Raw genomic sequence first — 19,971 nt, 5'->3', positions numbered from 1 at the left:
TATTATATATTTTATATATTTTATATATATATATATATAAATATATTTATATATATATATATATAAATATATTTATATATATATATATATATATATATATATATATATATATATATATATATATAAATATATTTATACATATATATATATATATATATATATATATATATATATATATATATATATATATATATATATAAATACACACACACACACACAAACATAAATAAATAAATAAAAATATTCACATTTAACGTATTACATTTTTAAAGTAACTTTCTTTTTAAACATTGTAAAATTTAACATTTCATCTAAATGTCAAAAAATGCTTCTAAATCATCACATTTACACATTTACATCTTTTCAGTTTTAGGTTCCTTCTCAATTTAGTTTGGTGCAGCCTTATTTAGTCGACTTTAGTGATTTTAGTTGACTTTACTGATTTAGTATTTCGTTTAGGTCTTTCCCACTGTCAATGGAGCAGTCCGGCGAAATGACAAAGCTGATCTGATTGGTCCTTTTGTGTGTGCATTTGAAATGCAGGCTAGAGTTCGACTTTTAGATAAAAACATTTTTTATTTTTTAAATAAAAACGAATTATATATACACACACACATCATAAAAATAAGTTGTCATTTAATAAGAATATGTGAATAACTCAATTTTGACAAAAATGTCAGATGGAACCTCATAATTCTGAGGTGACGATATGGTCATGGAAAACCTGGAAAAGTCATGGAATTTTGACATGGCATTTTCCAGGCCTGGAAAAGTTTTTGAAAAACAAAAAAACCCACAAAGTTTTGCAAAATGTAATGGAAGTTTTCAAGTTTCGCAGTTTGCAGCGTTAAAAAGTTCAAGCTTGCTGAACTCTGACCTGTAAAATCGCATCACGTGATTATTTGAGACCAATAGAAGCTCAAAACATGGCCTCTCTGTACAGAAATTTAAAATATAGAGCAAGTGCTCGCTTTTTAATGTCTAATTATCTAGTAATGTAAAATGTAATGTACTGTGCATTTATTTAGCACATTACTGTGTATTTATATAGCGCATTTATTGTGTATGGCCATACATCCAAAGTGCTTGACAATTATGAGGCACGGGGTCTTTCCACACCACCACCAATTTGCAGCATCCACTTGGATGGTGTGACTGCAACCACAGGACAACTGCGTTCACCACACACCAGTTACAGGGAGAGTGGAGAGACAGTAATAGAGCCAATTCAGTGGATGAGAATGATTGGGAGGCCATGAATTTGGCCAGGACACCAGGGTTACACCCCTACTCTTTAAAAGTGCCATGAGATTTTTAATGACCACAGAGAGTCAGGACCTCAGTTTAACATCTCATCAGAAAGACTGACACACTGATGGTGTCCCCTTCACTATACTGGGTCATTAGGACTCACATAGATCACAGGTTGAGCATCCCCTGCTGGTCTCTCGAACACCAATTCCAACAGCAGCCTAGTTTTCCCATGTGACCTCCAGTCCAGGTACTGACCAGGCTCAGCCCTGCTTACCTTTGTGAGTAACCAGTCTTGGGCTGCAGGGTGATATGTTGTGACAAATCTTTTGTAATCCCGCCCCTTTTCACACACTCTCAGAAATAAAGGTACGCGAACTGTCACTGTGGTGGTACCTTTTAAAAAAGGTACAAATGTGTACCTTAAAGATTCATATTAATACCTTAAAGGTGCATATTAGTATCTAAAAAGTACAAAAAAAAGTTCCTCTTAAAATCTTTAGGCACTAATAAACACTTTTGAGATACCAAAATGGACACCAAGTACAAATGTGTACCTTTTGAAAAGGTACCACCCCAGTGACAGCTCACGTACCTTTATTTCTGAGAGTGCAGGGATGTTCGTCAGAATTTCGTATGCTCAAACTCTAGTGTGACTGCAGCTTAAGAGCAATAGTAAACATACTATGTATGGGTGGGTTCCATTAAGAAGGGCTCATCCCTATGCCCTAATCCCTTTAAAGGGCCCCTAGTAAGAGATTAGAGGGTGAGAGCAGTGATTGACACCAAACAACTTCCCTACTCCAAGGATCATGGCCTAAAGCATCCATCAGTTGTATTTTTCTAAATCCTTCATTCCAAAGGGCCCTTCAAAGTGGCCAATTTTGAGCACTTCAGTCATGAATGACACTTCAATAGAGCTGCCTTCATTTTTTCAATCCTGAGTGCCCTTCGGAGGTCAAAATATCCCATTTGGAACGCACCTTATGTTAAAACAGCTTGGATGCATTCTGCAATTGACATCAGTTGTACACTCTTTATTGTGGGATTGACAGCTCCACTATGCTTTGGACACCATCACAAATGGCAGCTCCCTCAAATTGTGCACTATGCTAGAGCGTGATTTTGGACGCAGCCCTATTAATAGCTATGAATTTGACCAGAGAAGACAACGCCTTCAGCTTCAAACTTATACTTGACATACAGCAGATAATATACTGTCCTCAATGTACAGCTACTTAATACTTTAAACCCATTTTAGCGCTCTGTGGCAGTTTGTGTGTTTTGCTGAATAATTTAGCGTCAGGTCTGCGTCTCAGAGGGTCTAAAAGCCCGATGGCCTCCTTTTCTAATAATTGAATAGCGTTTTTTTTGCCGCGGGCGGCATTAACGGTGCTGCGCCTTTACCTACCGGATCCCGACTTTCCTCTGAATAAGTGATTCTGTGTCTCGCTGACAACCTGTTTAGATAAAAGCAGAAAGTGCTGCACATCATACAGTTCAAGAGACAGATGCATTTGATCTGGATCTCTCATCCTGAAGTCCAAAGCTTCCACTCTGCTTCTTCTCGGTTTTCGCGGGCGCTGCATGTAGAAAGCAAAGTGACAGTGGAATAAAGGCGAGGTGAGCTTTAGTATTTTTTTTTCCTCAACATCACAGCGGCTTTATGTCATATACAGACAGCAACGCTTTCTGTAGTTTGGGAGAGTTGCTAGATCTTAAAATGAGTTTAATAATTCACGGTGGCTTAAAAATTGATGCGGTGGATTGTAATAGCGGACTGGAGACGACACCGTTTCATATTTTAAAGGTCTGCGAATGATAAACTTTTAGGAATGTGTTCAGGTATTGGTGGAGGAACTGTTATAGTACAATACTAGATGTTATAAAGCTACACAGATTGGGATATTGGGAAATAATCTGATTTCTAATACATTAAAATTAAACAAGCCACGGTGTGTTATTGCAGCAGTTCTGACAGGATTACATCATCATTAAAATAATTACATTTACTAAAACTTGATTTCATAAGTATTTGCATCAGAATATGGAAGAAAGGTGATTTAAGTGACTTTGAACATGGCATGGTTGTCGGTGCCAGACGGTCAGAAACTGCGGATCTACTGGGATTTTCACGCACAACCATTTCTAGGGTTTACAAAGAATAGTCTGAAAAGGAGAAAATATCCTGAGCGGCAGTTCTGTGGACGTAAATGCCTTGTTGCCAAAGGTCAGAGGAGAATGGCCAGACTGGTTCCAGCTGACAGTAACTCAAATAACCACTTGTTACAACTGACGTCTGCAGAAAAGCATCTCTGAACACACAACACGTCCAACCTTGAGGCAGATGGGCTACAGCAGCAGAAGATCACACCGGGTGCCACTCCTGTCACCTAAGAACAGGACACTGAGGCTACAATTCACACAGGTTTACCAAAACTGGACAATTTAAGATTGAAAAAAACGTTGACTGGTCTGATGGGTCTCGATTTGTGCTGTGACATTCGGAATTCGGCGTCAACAACATGAAAGTATGGATCCATCCTGCCTTGTATCAACGGTTCAGACTGGTGGTGGTGGTGTAATGGTGTGGGGGATATTTTCTTGGTATCGTGTCAATGCCACAGCGTACCTGAGTATTGTTGCTGACCATGTTCATCTCTTTATGACCACTGTGTACACATCTTCTGATTGGTAATTCCAGCAGGATAACTCGCCATGTCATAAAGCGTGAATCATCTCAGACTGGTTTCTTGAACATGACAATGAGCACACTGTTCTCAAATGGCCTCCACCGTCACCAGACCACAATCCAATAGAGCATCTTTGGGATGTGGTGGAACGGGAGATTCGCACCATGGATGTGCAGCCGACAAATCTGCAGCAACTGCGTGATGCTATCATGTCAATATGGAGCAAAATCTCTGAGGAATATTTCCAGTACCTTGTTTAATGTATGCCACAAAGACTTAAGTCAGTTCTGAAGGCAAAATGAGGTCCAACCCAGACTTAAGGTGTACCTAATAAAGCCTTGTAAAACACCTTGTATTCATTCCATTGTAGAGACCACAAGTAGGCTATACTAGTATTTGTTGACCTTGTGGCTACATTTATTAAATCATGAGCAAATTGGTGCATAAATCCCACCGAATTAATCATTACGTAAACAGGCAAATTGTTTCCTGTGTGTTAGATTTAGGGTTGGTGTTGGGGGACAGAAAATACCCAGCAGGCACAGGACATCAACATGACATCAGATTGACGTTCTACCCCATCATCATGGGGACGTTGCATTTTGTTTGGAAATGAAAATAGGGTTGACATCAGAACCCAACGTCAGGTCGACGTCAATATCCAACATCCAACCTAAAATCAACCAAATACCAACATCTAACGATGTTACAGCTTGATGTTGTGTGGACGTTACCACTATGACATCTATCAGATGTTGGATTTTGGTTGCCATACCTGATTATTAAATGTCAGCATTTAATGTCAAGTTGACCTTGATTTAAGGGTGCTTTTACACCTGTGAATCGATTCAGTTGTTCCGAAACAGAGATTACAAATTGTTACATTGTTGCTCTTGGTGAGGTTCGCTTTCACACTGCAAAGTTTCTAATCGGACCAAAAGAGCTAAAACAAGTCACGTGTGAGTAAACTCCTCACATTGGTCAGAGTGTCAGGGTTTATTTTCCAGAGTCCCGCTCAGCTGTCAGGAGAGGTGGTAGTTTGTTGGTGTTTGACAAGGTGCGCACGACATGTCTGAAGAGTGAGGAGAGATGCGGTGGGGAGGGGTGAGAAGGGTGCGCGACGTAGCCTATTTGAGGACCGGGAGGGAGATGCGAGATTACAGGGAGATTATCATTCGTTTTCGGGCATCCGAGACTCGCGAACTTTCCACCCTACTCATAATTCACTCTTCATATATCAGTGTACCTATTACATATAAAACACAGTGATATAACTGCGCATGGATTGGATCGCTTCTCACGGCCATCGATCCGCTCCAATCGAGCCGAGATCATCTCATTCAAGCGATCTCGGAGCGATTGATTTGGCGCGGATCGGAGAGCGATTGGTGGTTTCATATATGCCAAACGAACCGCGCTAAATGGGCAAACAAGACAGGTTCCAAAACAAAAGTGTTGATGTGAAAGCACCCTAAAGGCTAATTTATACTTCTGCGTCAAACGCCGGCGTATGCTACAGCGCTGACGCATAGCCCTTCGCCGTGGCCGTCGGCGTCGCGGACGTGCACCTCTCAAAAATGATAACTACACGTCGCAACGACACGTAGCGCAAGCTCTGTGATTGGTCGGCTTAGTAGCGCCGACGAGTCTGGGCAGGACCGAGAACCGCGCGAATGGCGCGAGCTGGATGCGAGCCCAATGGAGCAATTGTTTACAAGTGTGGAGTCCCGTGAAGGAGCTCCTGATGGAAAGTTTTGTTTTGTGTTTACCTCATAGTTAAAGTTGTTGCACGTCCGCTGGTTCCTGCCTCAAAATGAGCGAGTTTGAGCCACTTGTACATCCAGGAAGTGTTCAGGAAAAACAAAACAGCAGAGAAGAAACTCGACACAGAGAAACATTAACACCTCACTGCCCACTAGCGTTTCGGAAGTGTTAATGCAGACCAACAGAGACAGCGCGCAGAAGTATAAATGCACAGCAACACGCGTTGCATGCGCCGTGGGTCTCGCCGGTCACTTGACGCAGAAGTATAAACCAGGCTTTAGATGTTGACTTGACGTTGGATTTTGGTCACTTACTAATACAACCTAAAATCGACCAAATATCAATGTCTAATGATGTTATAGCTTGACGTTGTCAACGTTACTACTAAGATGTCTATCAGATGTTGGATTTTGGTTGCCATACCTGACAATATGATGTTGGTTTAAGATGTTAGCTCGATGTTGGATTTTGGCCACTTTCCAACACAACCTAACATCAACCAAATATTAACGTCATTATTGGACATCAAAATAATGTTGTCCTTAGACGCTAGCTAGACATTGAATTTTGGTCACCTGACATCACATTACGCAAATATAAACGTCTTATGACATTGTGTGCATGCAAGGTGCTGTTTTTACAATATAAAGAGCATGATGTGTGTGGGACGTCCCTAAAAAGATAGCCATACAAGTCTGTGTGTACGGCTACAGCCAATTTAGTTTATCCAATTCACTTACAGTATAGCGCATGACTTTAGATTGACCCACGCCAACACAGGGAGAACATGCAAACTCCACACAGAAACACCAACTGGCTCAGCCGGGACTCGAACCAGAGATCTTCTTGCTGCGAGGCAACAGTGTTAACCACCGTGCCACCCCTCTCCAGAAATTATCTGAAATAAAAAAAATGTTCATATATTTTATTTAATTAACCTTTAAATGACAAAAATGCTTTGTATAATGTTCATTTCTCTTGTACAGACCCTGCTTTATAGTAATCACAGATATCAAGATTTATTTTCAAGGTGCTCCTGTAACCCCGCCGGTCGTACGCCACCCACTCCGAGGTGGTTTCGAACCGACAACCTTCTCCATGAGAGCCGGTTGCTCTAACAAGGAGGCTAAAGACCATGGCCTCTAGTGTTCGCCGCTAGAGCACCTTTAGAGGTCAGAGCAGTGAGGTTTAACTGCATAGCACTCACTAGCTGGCCTCCGTTACACCCACCCCCCTAAACCTCACTCCCATCCAGGTCACAGCACCAATGTAACCCTGCCGGTCCTACGCCACCCAACCCGCCGAGCTGGTATCGAACTGGAGACCTTCCGCATGGGAGTCGGGTGCTCTACCAAGGAGGCTAAAGACCATGGCCTCTAGCGTCTGTCGCTAGAGCAAATTTAAAGGTCAGAGCAGTGAGGTTTACCTGCACAGCACTCACTAGCTTGCCTCCGTTATGCTGCGTTCACACCAGACGCGGCACGCGCGTCAAGCGCGAGTGATTTACATGTTAAGTCAATGCAAACACGCAAATAAACATCCTGCGGTGCGAATGACGCAAGTTGCGTGAATGGCGCGGGGCGAATTGAGCAGTTTGACGCGCTTAACGAGCGTTTTGTGCGAATCTCTCGATTTCGAAAATCTGAACTTCAGCGTCTGTTCTGATGTGAATTTGACACGCGAATGAAGCGGGGTTTGACGTGCGTATAAAGCGAGTAAACTCTAATGTTCACGCGGCTATTTGCGAATAGCGCGTTTTATCTGCGCGTTCCGCGTCTGGTGTGAACACAGCATTACACTCCCTATAATAGCAGATCAAAAATGAGCAGATTTGATTCCTGCACACACGATAGATAATCGTGTACAATGATAGATAATGAAAGCATTTTGTCCTCCAATGCGCACAGTAAGTCATATGTACAGCCGGCTACACACATGGGTGCATCCACATTTGCCAAAGTTCACTGTACACCATTTATTGAACATCAGATGACGGTTCATATTTAGTTTGACAAGAGATCATACAGTACAACACTCTGGAAATTCTTAGGATTGTCCCGTTTTTAGGATTGAGTCAACATTTACAGTACATGAACGTATTCAGATTTACATAAACTCTCAGGTGCCAAAATAAAAGCTCATCAGTTCCCAATGATATATTTACATATGTACACAAACAGCGACAGCAAAACCCCATCCTCACATTCAGCTCAGAAGTTCACCTCAAAGATTTAGTTGCATAGGTCTGCATAGGAAAAAAAACTGAAAGGGTAAGGTGGAGTGGTTGGTCTTTGCTAACTAAACCGCATGCTAACTAGCAAACAGAGGACATCCAGTCTTTAAAATAAGTTAGAAGTAAAAGCCATGCACAAATCATGATGAGTGTGCTTGCAGTGACCTAGTAAAAACAGCCTTTTATCAAAATGTTTTAAATGGTGGAGTTTTCACACTGTGGAAATCCACGCCGGAGAGTGTTGCCTTATTAATACACAGGCGTCAATATGAATTTGTCAGCCAGTGTACATTTTTCATGAGACCTATTTTTCAAACAATGACGCTCTCAGGGCTGAAATCAATATTTCAGAAATGAGATGTTTCATAGCTTTTGCTTGTCATGCCGATCTGAATTATTAACTTTAGTATAAGGAGAGAACGCTGAGAGATGACTACACGTGCTGCTAATATGAGTGTGTGTGTGTGTGGAATGAGACGAGCCCTATTTTAGTGGATGCTCCACCTCATACGCCAGGTCATGCTATGCAAAATTAAGTCGCATTGTATCTTACAGGTTTTGTAAACTGACACATTTCCATCATTTACAGGATTTTTAAAATAAAATCGAAGCTTATTAACCCTTTAGTTAAAAGTGAAGAGACGTAAAGAGATTTAAAGTGCCTTCATTAAAAAGAGAAATTAGATTCCAGCTGTAATTGAGTGCAGTTATTGATAAACTTAACTGTAAATTAGAGCTTAAATTAAACCAAATATTAATTTTAGATGAAAATAGTACACTTTAAACACTTAAAATAATAAGTACTGCCATAACAACAGACTGAAACAAGAAAAGTTAAGTTGAAAACTATTGTACCATATATATACTGACAAGAAAAGAGGTCTGATGGATTTAGAGGGTTTTGCATCTGGACTCTGTCTGGTTCTCGAATCTGATTGGCTGATAGCCGTGATATATTTAAGTAATATCAGCACCCGTACAGCCTCTTTACCCTTTGTGTATTACTCCGCCCACATACAGCCAGCAAAAAGCAGACAATACAGATCTAAAGTGTCGTTAGAATCTTTAAAAGATGCTTGCTCAGCTGTTTAATGATTAGCGTATGATTTGAATCCAACGCGGAAGAAAGTAGTTCCTCATACAAAAGGGTTTTTGAGACTCTCAATGTTTGATTTTGTTTTTATATACACAATTATGCCGTCAAACTGTTGTATAGACTCAATATCACACGAGTAGCAGTGCAATATGGCTGTATATCGGCACTGGTGGTAGGCGTGCGTTGGCACGAGGCCGCAGGCTGAGGGGGGTCTCTCCACACCACCACTAGTGTGCAGCATCCATTTGGATGATGTGACGGCACCCACAGGACAACGGCGCCAGTGCACTCACCACACACCAGCTATGGGTGGAGTGGAGAGACAGTGATACAGCCAGTTCGGTGGAAGGGGATGATTGGGAGGCCATGATGAGTATGGGTCAAGAAAATTAGGTCAGGACACTGCGTTTATATCCCTTATCTTTACGAGTAGTGCCATGAGATTTTTAAAGACCACAGAGAGTCAGGACCTCGGTTTAACATTTCATCCGAAAAACAGCGCTAATTGACAGTATAGTGTCTCCTTCACTATATTGGGGCATTAAGACTCACACAGACCACAGGTTGAGCGCCCCTGCTGTATTAATAATACATTAATAAATTAATTATAAAAAAATCTGTTTTTTTAGATATTTTGTAACAAGCAAGCTCTACTTGTATCCATACAACTTTTTTTTTTTTAACAAACTTTCTATAAAATAATAAAAATAATGTCCAGGTCGGTGTCCTCAGCAGTAAAAACATAGAGCATTTTTAAAAAAAAGTTATTGTAAGGAAAATAATTAAACCATTAAGGTAAACAGAGTTAAAACTACCTTTTTAAATAAAAAGTTTAAAGTTTTATTGAGATAGATTGTTGATAATTGGATGGGTGTTGGTCATATGAGTAGCAATACATGAACAAAGGAAAATTAAGACCGGTTTAAAAGTGATTTAAGACCTACAACAGGTCTTAAAAATTAATTGTAAGACTTTTTAAGTGCTAAAATGTGGGTTTTGAGATTTAAGACATTTATATGAGGCTAATTATTTATATAAGGCTTTTTAAGATCCACCCTGTATATAGCTGCAAGCTAAGAACATCAGTGCGAGGTGACAAAGAAACCCAAATTTTGTTAAAACAAAATCCATATTCATTCATTCATTTTCCCTCGGCTTAGCCCTTATTTATCAGGAGTAACCACAGCGGATTGAAACACCAACTATTCCGGCATATGTTTTACACAGTGGATGCCCTTCCAGTTGCTACCCAGTACTAGGAAGCACCCATACACACTCATATACTATGGCCAATTTAGCTTACCCAATTCACCTATAGCGCATGCCTTTGGACTATGGGGAAACCAGAGCACCCGGAGGAAACCTACACCAACACGAAGAGAACATGCAAACTCCACACAGAAATGCCAACCAGCTCGAACTCCAACCAGTGACTTTCTTGCTTAGAGGCAACAGTGCTAACCACTGAGCCACATTGCTGCTCTGAACTCCATAACATTTGCCAGGATGCTCTGAAGATAACCAAATTTGATGAAAACTGCACCAGCAGAATCAGGTGAAGTTTATTTATGAACTGATTTCGAGAGGAGCACGCGCTTATGATTGATAGCACCTGGTCCACATTAGCTAACACTGATTTACCAATCAGACGACTCCTTAACCACTATAAATAACCAGAGTATCTTACTTCAGCCATCTTCGTCTTGAAGAATCCCCCCTTCCACCCCTACTCCTCCCATTTCCTTGTCAGAGCAGCACAGAGGCCTAGTGGTTAGCACCACGGCCACACAGCAAGAATGTCACCGGCTCGGACACTACCTGGCCAAGTCGTCACTTCTGAGTTTGCACGTTCTCCCCGTGTTTGCGTGGGTTTTCACCGGGCTCTCCGGTTTCCTCCCATAGACAAAAACATGTAACATAAGTAAATCGACAAATCTAAATTGACAGCATGGACACTTCTTAGCATTATAATCTACTTCCAACATTATCAAGCAGGGGAGTTCTCGATTACTACCTGAACTCGGACTCCCCAATCACCCTGCAACGGGGGAGCCCCAGGTTTTGAGGATCTCATGAGCTCAGGGCTCTCTCCCGGGACAGCATGACAAACAAGCTCCATAATCAATCGTCAGCTAAGGGCGAACTCTTGAAAAATATGTTTTTAACATACCAAAAACGGTGGACAGGGAGTTTGGCTGATTATGTCATAACTGGTATATTAATATTCTCTGCATGATCCAAGTAATCTATCAAGCAGTCTCCTGTAAACAGAACATATTGTTCATTAGCATCTTTTTGACCTTTCTTTATCATTTTAAACAAACGTTGGACTGTGGGTGAAACCGAAGCACCATTAGGAAACCCATGCGAACACAGGGAGAACATGCAAACTCCACACAGAAATGCTGAACTGACACAGCTGGGACTCAAACCAGCAATCTTCTAGCTATGAGGCGACAGTGCTAACCACTAAGGCACCATGCCACCACCAAGATTCAATCATCATCAAAAAAACAACAACAAAAAAAAAACATCTGGGTATAAAAGTCAGAGAGCTGTTTGAAAATCTGAGATCTAAATCTGAAAATAAACGCAGACAAAGATGACCTTGTATTTTACAATTGTAAGCGCCGCGTGTGCGCGTCAAACTGAGCAAGTAGTGACTTACATAAGACCTTCAGCTCCTCTACAACAATGACATACTGGGTTTTTGGCAGGTCCATATAAAATTCTCTTTTGTCCAGATTGTGCTCATTTTCTCCCTTCAGCACTTATTGCTTTAGAACGTTTAAGATGTGACATCACATCCTCCCATTCCCTCTCTAGTGTCTCTTTCCGTTTTGCGTTTGCTCCGTGTCTTCCGTGCTTTCCTCCTCAGCCTGACGTGTCTCCTTCGATTCAATTGTAATCTCATTTCGCACTTCTGTCTCACTTTCATCCTCTGTCTTGTTCGTTTCCTCTCCCTTCAAACGTTCGCCCTCATGCTTTGCATTATCCTCCTTTTCCGTCGCTCGTTCCCTAAAAATATCAAGCAACCTGTCAAACTTGGGTCCCCATTCCTCAAAACTGTGTTTCTGGCCCTGCGTGTCTTTTTCTGCCTCGCTTTCCAGCGAGCTGAGAGACGTGGCCTGTGAGCCGCCACCCTCCAATCCGTACGTCTGCAGCGAGTCATACGGCGGCTGCATGGGGTCAAAGGTCACCATCGCCAGACGGTGTTGCAGGAAATCGCCCATTCGATTTGTCAACGAATCGGCGGATGCTTTATCTGAGCTCGCTTGTCCAACTTTCCCATTCCCTAAGCCCCATCTACTTTCATAAAGCCCCGCCCCACCTGGGAGGGGCATCACTAACTGTGGCACATAGTTCCGCCCACTTACTCCATATAATCCCATAAGCCCAGCAGCAGCAGTGGCAGCGGCAGCTTCTGGATAAAGAAGAGTGGTTGTGTTTAAAGCTATTCCTCTACCATTTCTCAGTAGCGTTCCCTCCATCGTTCTGAATGGTATATCTGTGGTGCTGAGGCTGGTTGAGCTCTGGCTGGTGCTGATGAGCGTAATATCTCCATTCTTGTCCACTGCTGATACAGGAGTTGAGTCGTCTGTGGTGATGGTGGAAATGGAGGCTCGTGTATTTAAACCGTGAGGGGACGACTCTAGTTTGTGGCCCGCCGATGAGCTGGAAGCCTCTGAACAGGAGCCGCTCTGACTGGAGCCCTTCACGAACAGAACTTGATCTGAATGAACAGACTGAGAGAGAAAAAGACAGGTTTTGGTGAGGGAAGGAAAACTGAATAATTAAATCTGCTAAAACCACATATTTATAGCATTAAAGGTCTGTGAAGTGCTATGAAATGTACATGTTTTATTAAATGTTTGAAGTAATCTCAACTGAATAAATATATATATATATATATATATATATATATATATATATATATATATATATATATAGAAAAGAGAGAAAAAAAATTGTATGAATGCTGTAATGTTTAAATTTTCTCTTAAAAATGCATGAAGGTCATGTGACCATCAGGAAGTGATGTGTTCTCGTGGTCTCCTGAGTTTGCTCTTCCGAGCTGACCTGGCAAGACCGCTCTTTACAAGAACACAAGTCTGTTCTCTGCATTCTTGGAATTGAGAAACAGCCATGGAGGGAGGTAGAGAGAGGGTGGGGGGGGTGGTAGAGGACCGGAACTTAGAACCAAAGTTGGGTCATATATGAAAAACTCAATGAAAAATGTTGTGTTCAATTTAATTTAAATGACACCCTTTAACCCAATAGTTGGTTGATTGGTTTTGTCCATTTTTGATCAATGGTTGGGTTCATCCATGTTTGACCCACTACTACTACTACATACTATCACCAATACTACCACCACCACCACCACCATTATTACTACTACCACTACACTATCACCACTATTACCATTACTACCTCTACTATTACTACTACTACTACTACTAATAATAATATATAACATAATAAAAGTCCCCAACATCTTGGTTGGCCTGAGGGTGAGAAAACAAACATCATATTTTATAATGTTAAGAACTTTTAAACTTAAAGCTTAAAAAATGTTGGGCTAAAAATGTGATCTAAATTTAAAAGAATATAAAATAATTAATTAAATGAGAATTAATGACAACCAGCATTTTTAGTGTTTACAATTTTAATTTAAAAAAGTTACCTATATTTTAGATGGACTGAGGTAAATTAATTGCATAATTTAATATTAGGTGTAATATCCCCATAGAGGTTGTTTTATACCAGGGATCACCAAACTTGTTTCTGGAGGTCCGGTGTCCTGCAGATTTTATCTCCAACCCTAATCAAACACACCTGAACAAGCTAATCAAGAGCTGCGTCCCAAATGGCACACTATGCACTATGTAATTATGCACTTACACACTCAACAGCATAGTACATGTATGCAGTGTCGTCCTAAATGGAGCACTTGTTTTTTTACTAAGCGGAAATTCAACCCGTTTTTGTGATGACGTTTGACGGTTGCCAAATCAGTGAAATAAACAACCAAACAATCAAATTATACCTGCCATGAGTATAACCGCATTCTCCATGGGGAGGCGCTATAATCACTCTCGCAGGAGAAGTTTGCTTTGTCAATCCAAAATAAATAAAGTTATCCAACATGTGCGGCCGATAGCTCCGCCTCTTCCGCTAAGTGAGCAAGCCTGCGGTCATTGTGTGCGTGAACTGTCCATCATTAAAGGCTGATTTATACTTCTGCGTCAAACACCGGCGTATGCTACGGCGATGACGCATAGCCCTTCGCCGTGGCCATCGGCGTCGCTGACGTGCACCTCTCAAAAATTGTAATTACACGTCACAACGACGTGTAGCGCAAGCTCTGTGATTGGTCGGCTTGGTAGCGCTGACAAGTCTGGGCGAGACCGAGAGCCAGAATGGCGCGAGCCCAATGGAGCGATTGTTTACAAGTGTGGAGTCCCGTGAAGGAGCTCCTGATGGACAGTTTTGTTTTGTGTTTGCCTCATAGTTAAAGTTGTTGCACGTCCATGGTTCCTGCCTCAAAATGAGCAAGTTTGAGCCACTTGTACATCCAGGAAGTGTTCAGGAAAAGCAAAACAGCAGAGAAGAAACTCGACACAGAGGAACATAAACACCTCACTGCCAACTAGCGTTTTGGAAGTGTTAATGCAGACCGACAGAGACAGCGTGCAGAAGTATAAATGCACAGCTACGCGCATTGCATGCGCCGTGGGTCACGCCGGTCACTTGACGCAGAAGTATAAACCAGGCTTAAGGCTGATTTATACTTCTGCGTCAAGCGCACGCGTATGGTACGGCACTGACGCATAGCCCGACGCCATGGCCGACAGTGTCGCTGACGTGCACCTCTCAAAAAAATGTAACTACATGTCGCAACGACGCGTAGCGTCAGCTCTGTGATTGGTCGGCTTGGTAACGCTGACGAGTCTGGGCAGGACCGAGAGCCACGCAAGCGGCGCGAGCCCAATGGAGCGATTGTTTACAAGTGTGAAGTCCCGCGAAGGAGCTTCCTGCCTCAAAATGAGCAAGTTTGAGCCAATTGTACATCCTGGAAGCGTTCAGAAAGAACAAAACACAGGCGAAGAAACTCGACACAGAGACACATTTACACCTCACTGCCAACTAGCGTTTTGGAAGTGTTAATGCAGACCAACAGAGAAAGCGTGCAGAAGTATAAATGCACAGCAACCCGCGTTGCATGCGCCGTTGGTTACACCGGTCACCTGACGCAGAAGTATAAACCAGGCTTAAGATCTTACTAGGTATACTTAAAACACCCAAGCAGGTGTGTTGAGGCAAGTTGGAACTAAACCCTACAGGGCACTGGAACTCCAGGAACGAGATTGTTGACCCCTGTTTTATACATTCTAAAACATGCTGGGTTGTTGTAATCCAACATTGGGTCAAATATGGATGAACCTAATATTTGGTTAATTGTTTCACTTAATGTTTTTTAACCTTAAAGTTGAATTTGTTTATATTTGTTAAAACAACCCAGCATTTTGCTCAAATCTGTTTCTTTATGGACAAAACAAACAGTATTTTTATTCTCAGAACCATGTTGTTATTCTCTGTGAGTTATATCAGTATGTTTACCTGATCCTGGCTGAGCGTGTGGCTTTCAGAGATGACCTCACTTCCTGCCTCGCTCTCCTTCGGGATGCTGTCGGTGGATCCGTCTGCTCCTTTACATTCAGAGCCTTCTCTGCTCTTGCTGATGAACACAGAACCGCACTCTAAAGGCCCGCCAGGTTGGCTCTGGCTGGTGGGCAGAACATATGCCAACTTGGCCATGTCCAGCCTGGAGTTGAAGGGTCCGGCTCTGTTTCTCTGAGCTGGAAGAGTCTGGATGCTGTAGCAGTATCTCCCATAGAGCGGTGCAGAAACGGGACGCCGCGGGTCTAAACCCAAACTCTGACCCCAGCTGAAAGTTCTGATGCTGTCCAGGTTATCTTGAGAATACCTGTGAAAATAAAATAGACGTGGAATCGTAATGGTCAAATTTGAAAGCTTATTTACAGCATTTAATTTTTTTTTAATAGGATACCTTATAAAAACATTACTGGCAGCCATCTTGATACAAAACAAAGACACTAATATATTTTAAGATCGGTCAGTTTCTTTCAGTTACAAATTTCCATAAGTACATATTTTTCTGGAGCTGACTTATATCATGATTATAAGTTTTTCCATATATTTTATCATAATCACAATTTAATATCTTATATTTGCTAGATTTTACTACATTTTAACTGTTTATTTAATTAAAATACATGCCATAAATAACCTTTTCTCAAAATGCTTTTACAGTTTTTTTTACAATAGTTTGGCCACAAATTTCTGAACCCTGGTGTCAATTTTCAAAACTCTAGACACAAAATTCACAACCATTGCCAAAATTATATTAAAACATTTTTAAAAAGTATAGTGAAGGAGACACTATACTGTCAGTGAGCGCCGTCTTTCGGATGAGAAATTTGGTCATTTACACCCTATTCACACGGGGCTTCAGCGTCAACGCTTGACAGAGGGCGTGTCTGAAGTTGGAGCTGAAACGATCGTCATAGAAGCGTCAGCCAATGATATTCAGTCAGCAATAGGCCACTGTCTGAGCTGGTGTATTTGCATACAGCGATCTGATTGGCTGACGCTTCCGTGTTTAGAGTTTTGTGTTTAGAGTTTTGAAAATTGACAGGTTTCTGAAATTTGTGCCAAAATAATTAAACAAACTGTAATTGTTATAATTTCGACTTACTATTGCTATAATTTCAGCATATATCTATATCATCATCCTTCGTGATTTCTCATAACCTTCATACCTCAAAATATATATATATTTTTTGTCATAAACTTTTTTTTTTCACAATTTTAACTTTTATTTAATAATGACTAATTAGCATCTTGCAGTTTTATTTTTTATATCAGAATTATGATTATACCAGAGTATCCATTTTTTCTTTTGTAAATGAAAAATTGCTTAAAGCTCCTATTTAATACTGGTTCCTTTTTTCTTTATTGCACTAAAATCATATCCCTCTAAGTTACCAATTAGTTCTTCTATTTTAATCAGAAGTTTTGTTGCCGTCCCGGTGGCAACTCCTAATGCAACGACTCGAAATGTGTCAGTTGTGCTTTTAAAAATAGTTGCATGTTGTGCATGTTTCATCAACCTGCCCAGGAGTATTACAATGACATCTAACAGGAGCATGATGGATGGAGCGCTAGAACGCAGTCTGGGTTTGAGCAGCAGAAATATTAACAAGATGAACTTTGCACTGAAACAGCTGTCAGATTTGCATCGTGAAAGCTCATTAAACCACACACACATACACGCGGACACCCTTCATTAATCAGATATGCATGTAACTTCGTTTATTGTGATCAAAAGTATTTATCGTAACCAGAGATTTCAGATAGAGATACAGAAGATTGCATTTTGTGAATGTCAGCACACTCCAAATAACATAATATGGCATTTTCTAAGCCAAATGTCAAGAAATGACATGTGATTTGAAAGATCAGACAGTGCCAGCATTAAATCAGGGAGATCAGAATGATGAAATGAGACGTCTACATCAAAGTCAAAACACACACACACTCAAGACTCTGAGAATTTGGGCGACAATTTGGTCTCTGAGACAAATCCTAGACCTAAATCTGTAGTCTTTGATCATTGGTTCGTTGAGTTCACTGACAGCCAATTAATGGTGGTTGTGATCAAATTTTACTCTGGTGAAATTCTGGCAGTGTCAGGAAGATTTGAGAGGCTTTCCTGCAGTGTGCTTCAGCTATGATGACCGTCAAACCAACAAACATGGTGACCAGATTTCTAAAAGGCATTTCTGGGACATTTGGTGCTCAGATAAGCATCGAAATCTTATTCCACATGAAAAAAATGCTGTAGTAATTTATATTAAACACTATAATGTTTGTAAACCAAAATACTTAAGTTAATCTGGTAATTTGATAACACAACAACTATACACTACCTGACAAAACTCTTGTCACCTATACAAGTTTTAGGAACAAAAAATAATAACTTTTTAGTTGATCATTTGGTATCAGAAGTGGCTTATATGAAAGGCAAAGACCTCTAGATTACACTTATATTACTGAAATAAAATATGATCATGCCTTTATTTTTAATTCTTTAACAAGGACAGTAAGGTCTGACTTTGCTTAGACAAAAGTCTTGTCTCTTAACAGAAATAATGTCCAGTATAGAATATAAAGTCCTGCTGCAGTGAAAACAGAGTTAATATTGTGTCTGACTCCATCATGAGTTTGGAGGACTGCATCCATACATCTCTGCAATGACTCAAATCACTGATTAATAAAGTCATCTGGAATGGCAAAGAAAGCGTTCTTGCAGGACTCCCAGAGTTCATCAAGATTCTTTGTATTCATCTTCAATGCCTCCTCCATGTTACCCCAGACATGCTCAATAATGTTCATATCTGGTGACTGGGCTGGCCAATCCTAGAGCACCTTGACCTTCTTTGCTTTCAGGAGCTTTGATGTGGAGGCTGAAGTATGAGGAGCGCTATCCTGCTGAAGAATTTGCCCTCTCCTGTGGTTTGTAATGTAATGGGCAGCACAAATGTCTTGATACCTCAGGCTGTTGATGTTGCCATCCACTCTGCAGATCTCTCACACACCCCCAGACTGAATGTAACCCCAAACCATGATTTTTCCTTTACCAAACTTGACTGAATTCATGTGAGAATCTTAGATTCATGCTGGTTCCAATAGGTATTCTGCGGTATTGGTGATGATTGGGATGCAGTTCAACAGATGATTAAGCTGAAAAATCTAGACTTGAAGTCAAGTTATTATCTGTTGCTCTCACAACTGCTAAGAAGACAAGACTTATGTCTCGTAATGTAGTAATATAAACAAATGACTTAATACTGTAGTTATTTACAACTATATGGTATATTATACTTGATACACTGCAGTTTACTGTTGTAAAAACTGAAGTATACTTAAGTACATATTACAGTTTATCAGTTCACTAGTGTTATTACTACAGTATGATGTAGCAATCATTAACAAATAGTTGTAAATACTTTAAGAAATACAGTATAATACAGTTTACAGTAGTATTGTTTAATTACAAAACAGTATTAATTATAAACTGCTATACAGTTGAAGTCAGAATTAAAAGCCCTCTGTTTATTTTCCCCCATTTTCTGTTTTACAGAAATCACATTTCTAATCATAATAGTTGTAATAACTTATCTCTAATAACTGATTTATTTTATCTTTGCCATGATGACAGTAAATAATATTTGACTAGATATTTTCAAGACACTTCTATACAGCTTAAAGTGACATTTAAAGGCTTAACTAGGTTAATTAGGTTAATTAGGCAGGTTAGGGTAATTAGGCAAGTTATTGTATAACGATGGTTTGTTCTGTAGACTATCGAAAAAAATATAGCTTAAAGGGGCTGATAAATTTGTACTTAAAATGTATTATAAAAAATTAAAAACTGCTTTTATTCTAGCCAAAATAAAACAAATAAGACTTTCTCCAGAAGAAAAAATATTATCAGACATACTGTGAAAATGTCCTTGCTTAAACATCATTTAAGAAATATTTAAAAAAGAAAAAAATACAAAGGGGGCTAATAATTCTGACTTCAACTGTATATTATAGTATTTTTATTATTGTATAATTGATTGAATTTTAAAAATGGGGACAATACATTATTTATATATATTTTTTCTAATTTAAACACCTCCAGTTATGAATAAAAAAGAAAAAAAATGGTACTGCCCCAAGAAAAAAATGGGTCATTTGGTTACCATAATCAATAAGAGTGTCAATTCTTATTTATTATGTCATGTTATTTGACAGGGACAATGCACATTAACAATCAGAAATGTACAAAGTGTACTAAA

The 19,971-nt window shown here is 40.2% G+C and overlaps 1 protein-coding gene across 3 annotated transcripts in view; it reads right to left on the bottom strand.

Moving 5' to 3' along the window:
- Window positions 1-7,654: 7,654 nt before the first annotated feature.
- Window positions 7,655-19,971, bottom strand: part of cdh24a (cadherin 24, type 2a) — a 210,534-nt gene continuing 198,217 nt past the window's right edge. For all 3 annotated transcript variants that reach the window (XM_087307617.1, XM_087307618.1, XM_087307619.1), the window contains 2 exons: window positions 15,662-16,028; window positions 7,655-12,783 (listed from right to left, as the gene is read on the bottom strand). In XM_087307617.1, coding sequence (XP_087163743.1) covers window positions 11,860-12,783; window positions 15,662-16,028 — 1,291 coding nt within the window. In that variant the 3' untranslated portion in view covers window positions 7,655-11,859. The remainder of the gene's footprint in view (window positions 12,784-15,661; window positions 16,029-19,971) is intronic.

Source organism: Danio rerio, chromosome 23 (genome assembly GCF_052040795.2).
Source record: "Danio rerio strain M-AB ecotype USA chromosome 23, GRCz13ab, whole genome shotgun sequence".
Taxonomy (NCBI): Eukaryota; Metazoa; Chordata; class Actinopteri; order Cypriniformes; family Danionidae; genus Danio; species Danio rerio.
The sequence above is the reverse complement of the archived record's forward strand: the minus strand, read 5'-3'. Positions and strand labels throughout refer to the sequence as shown.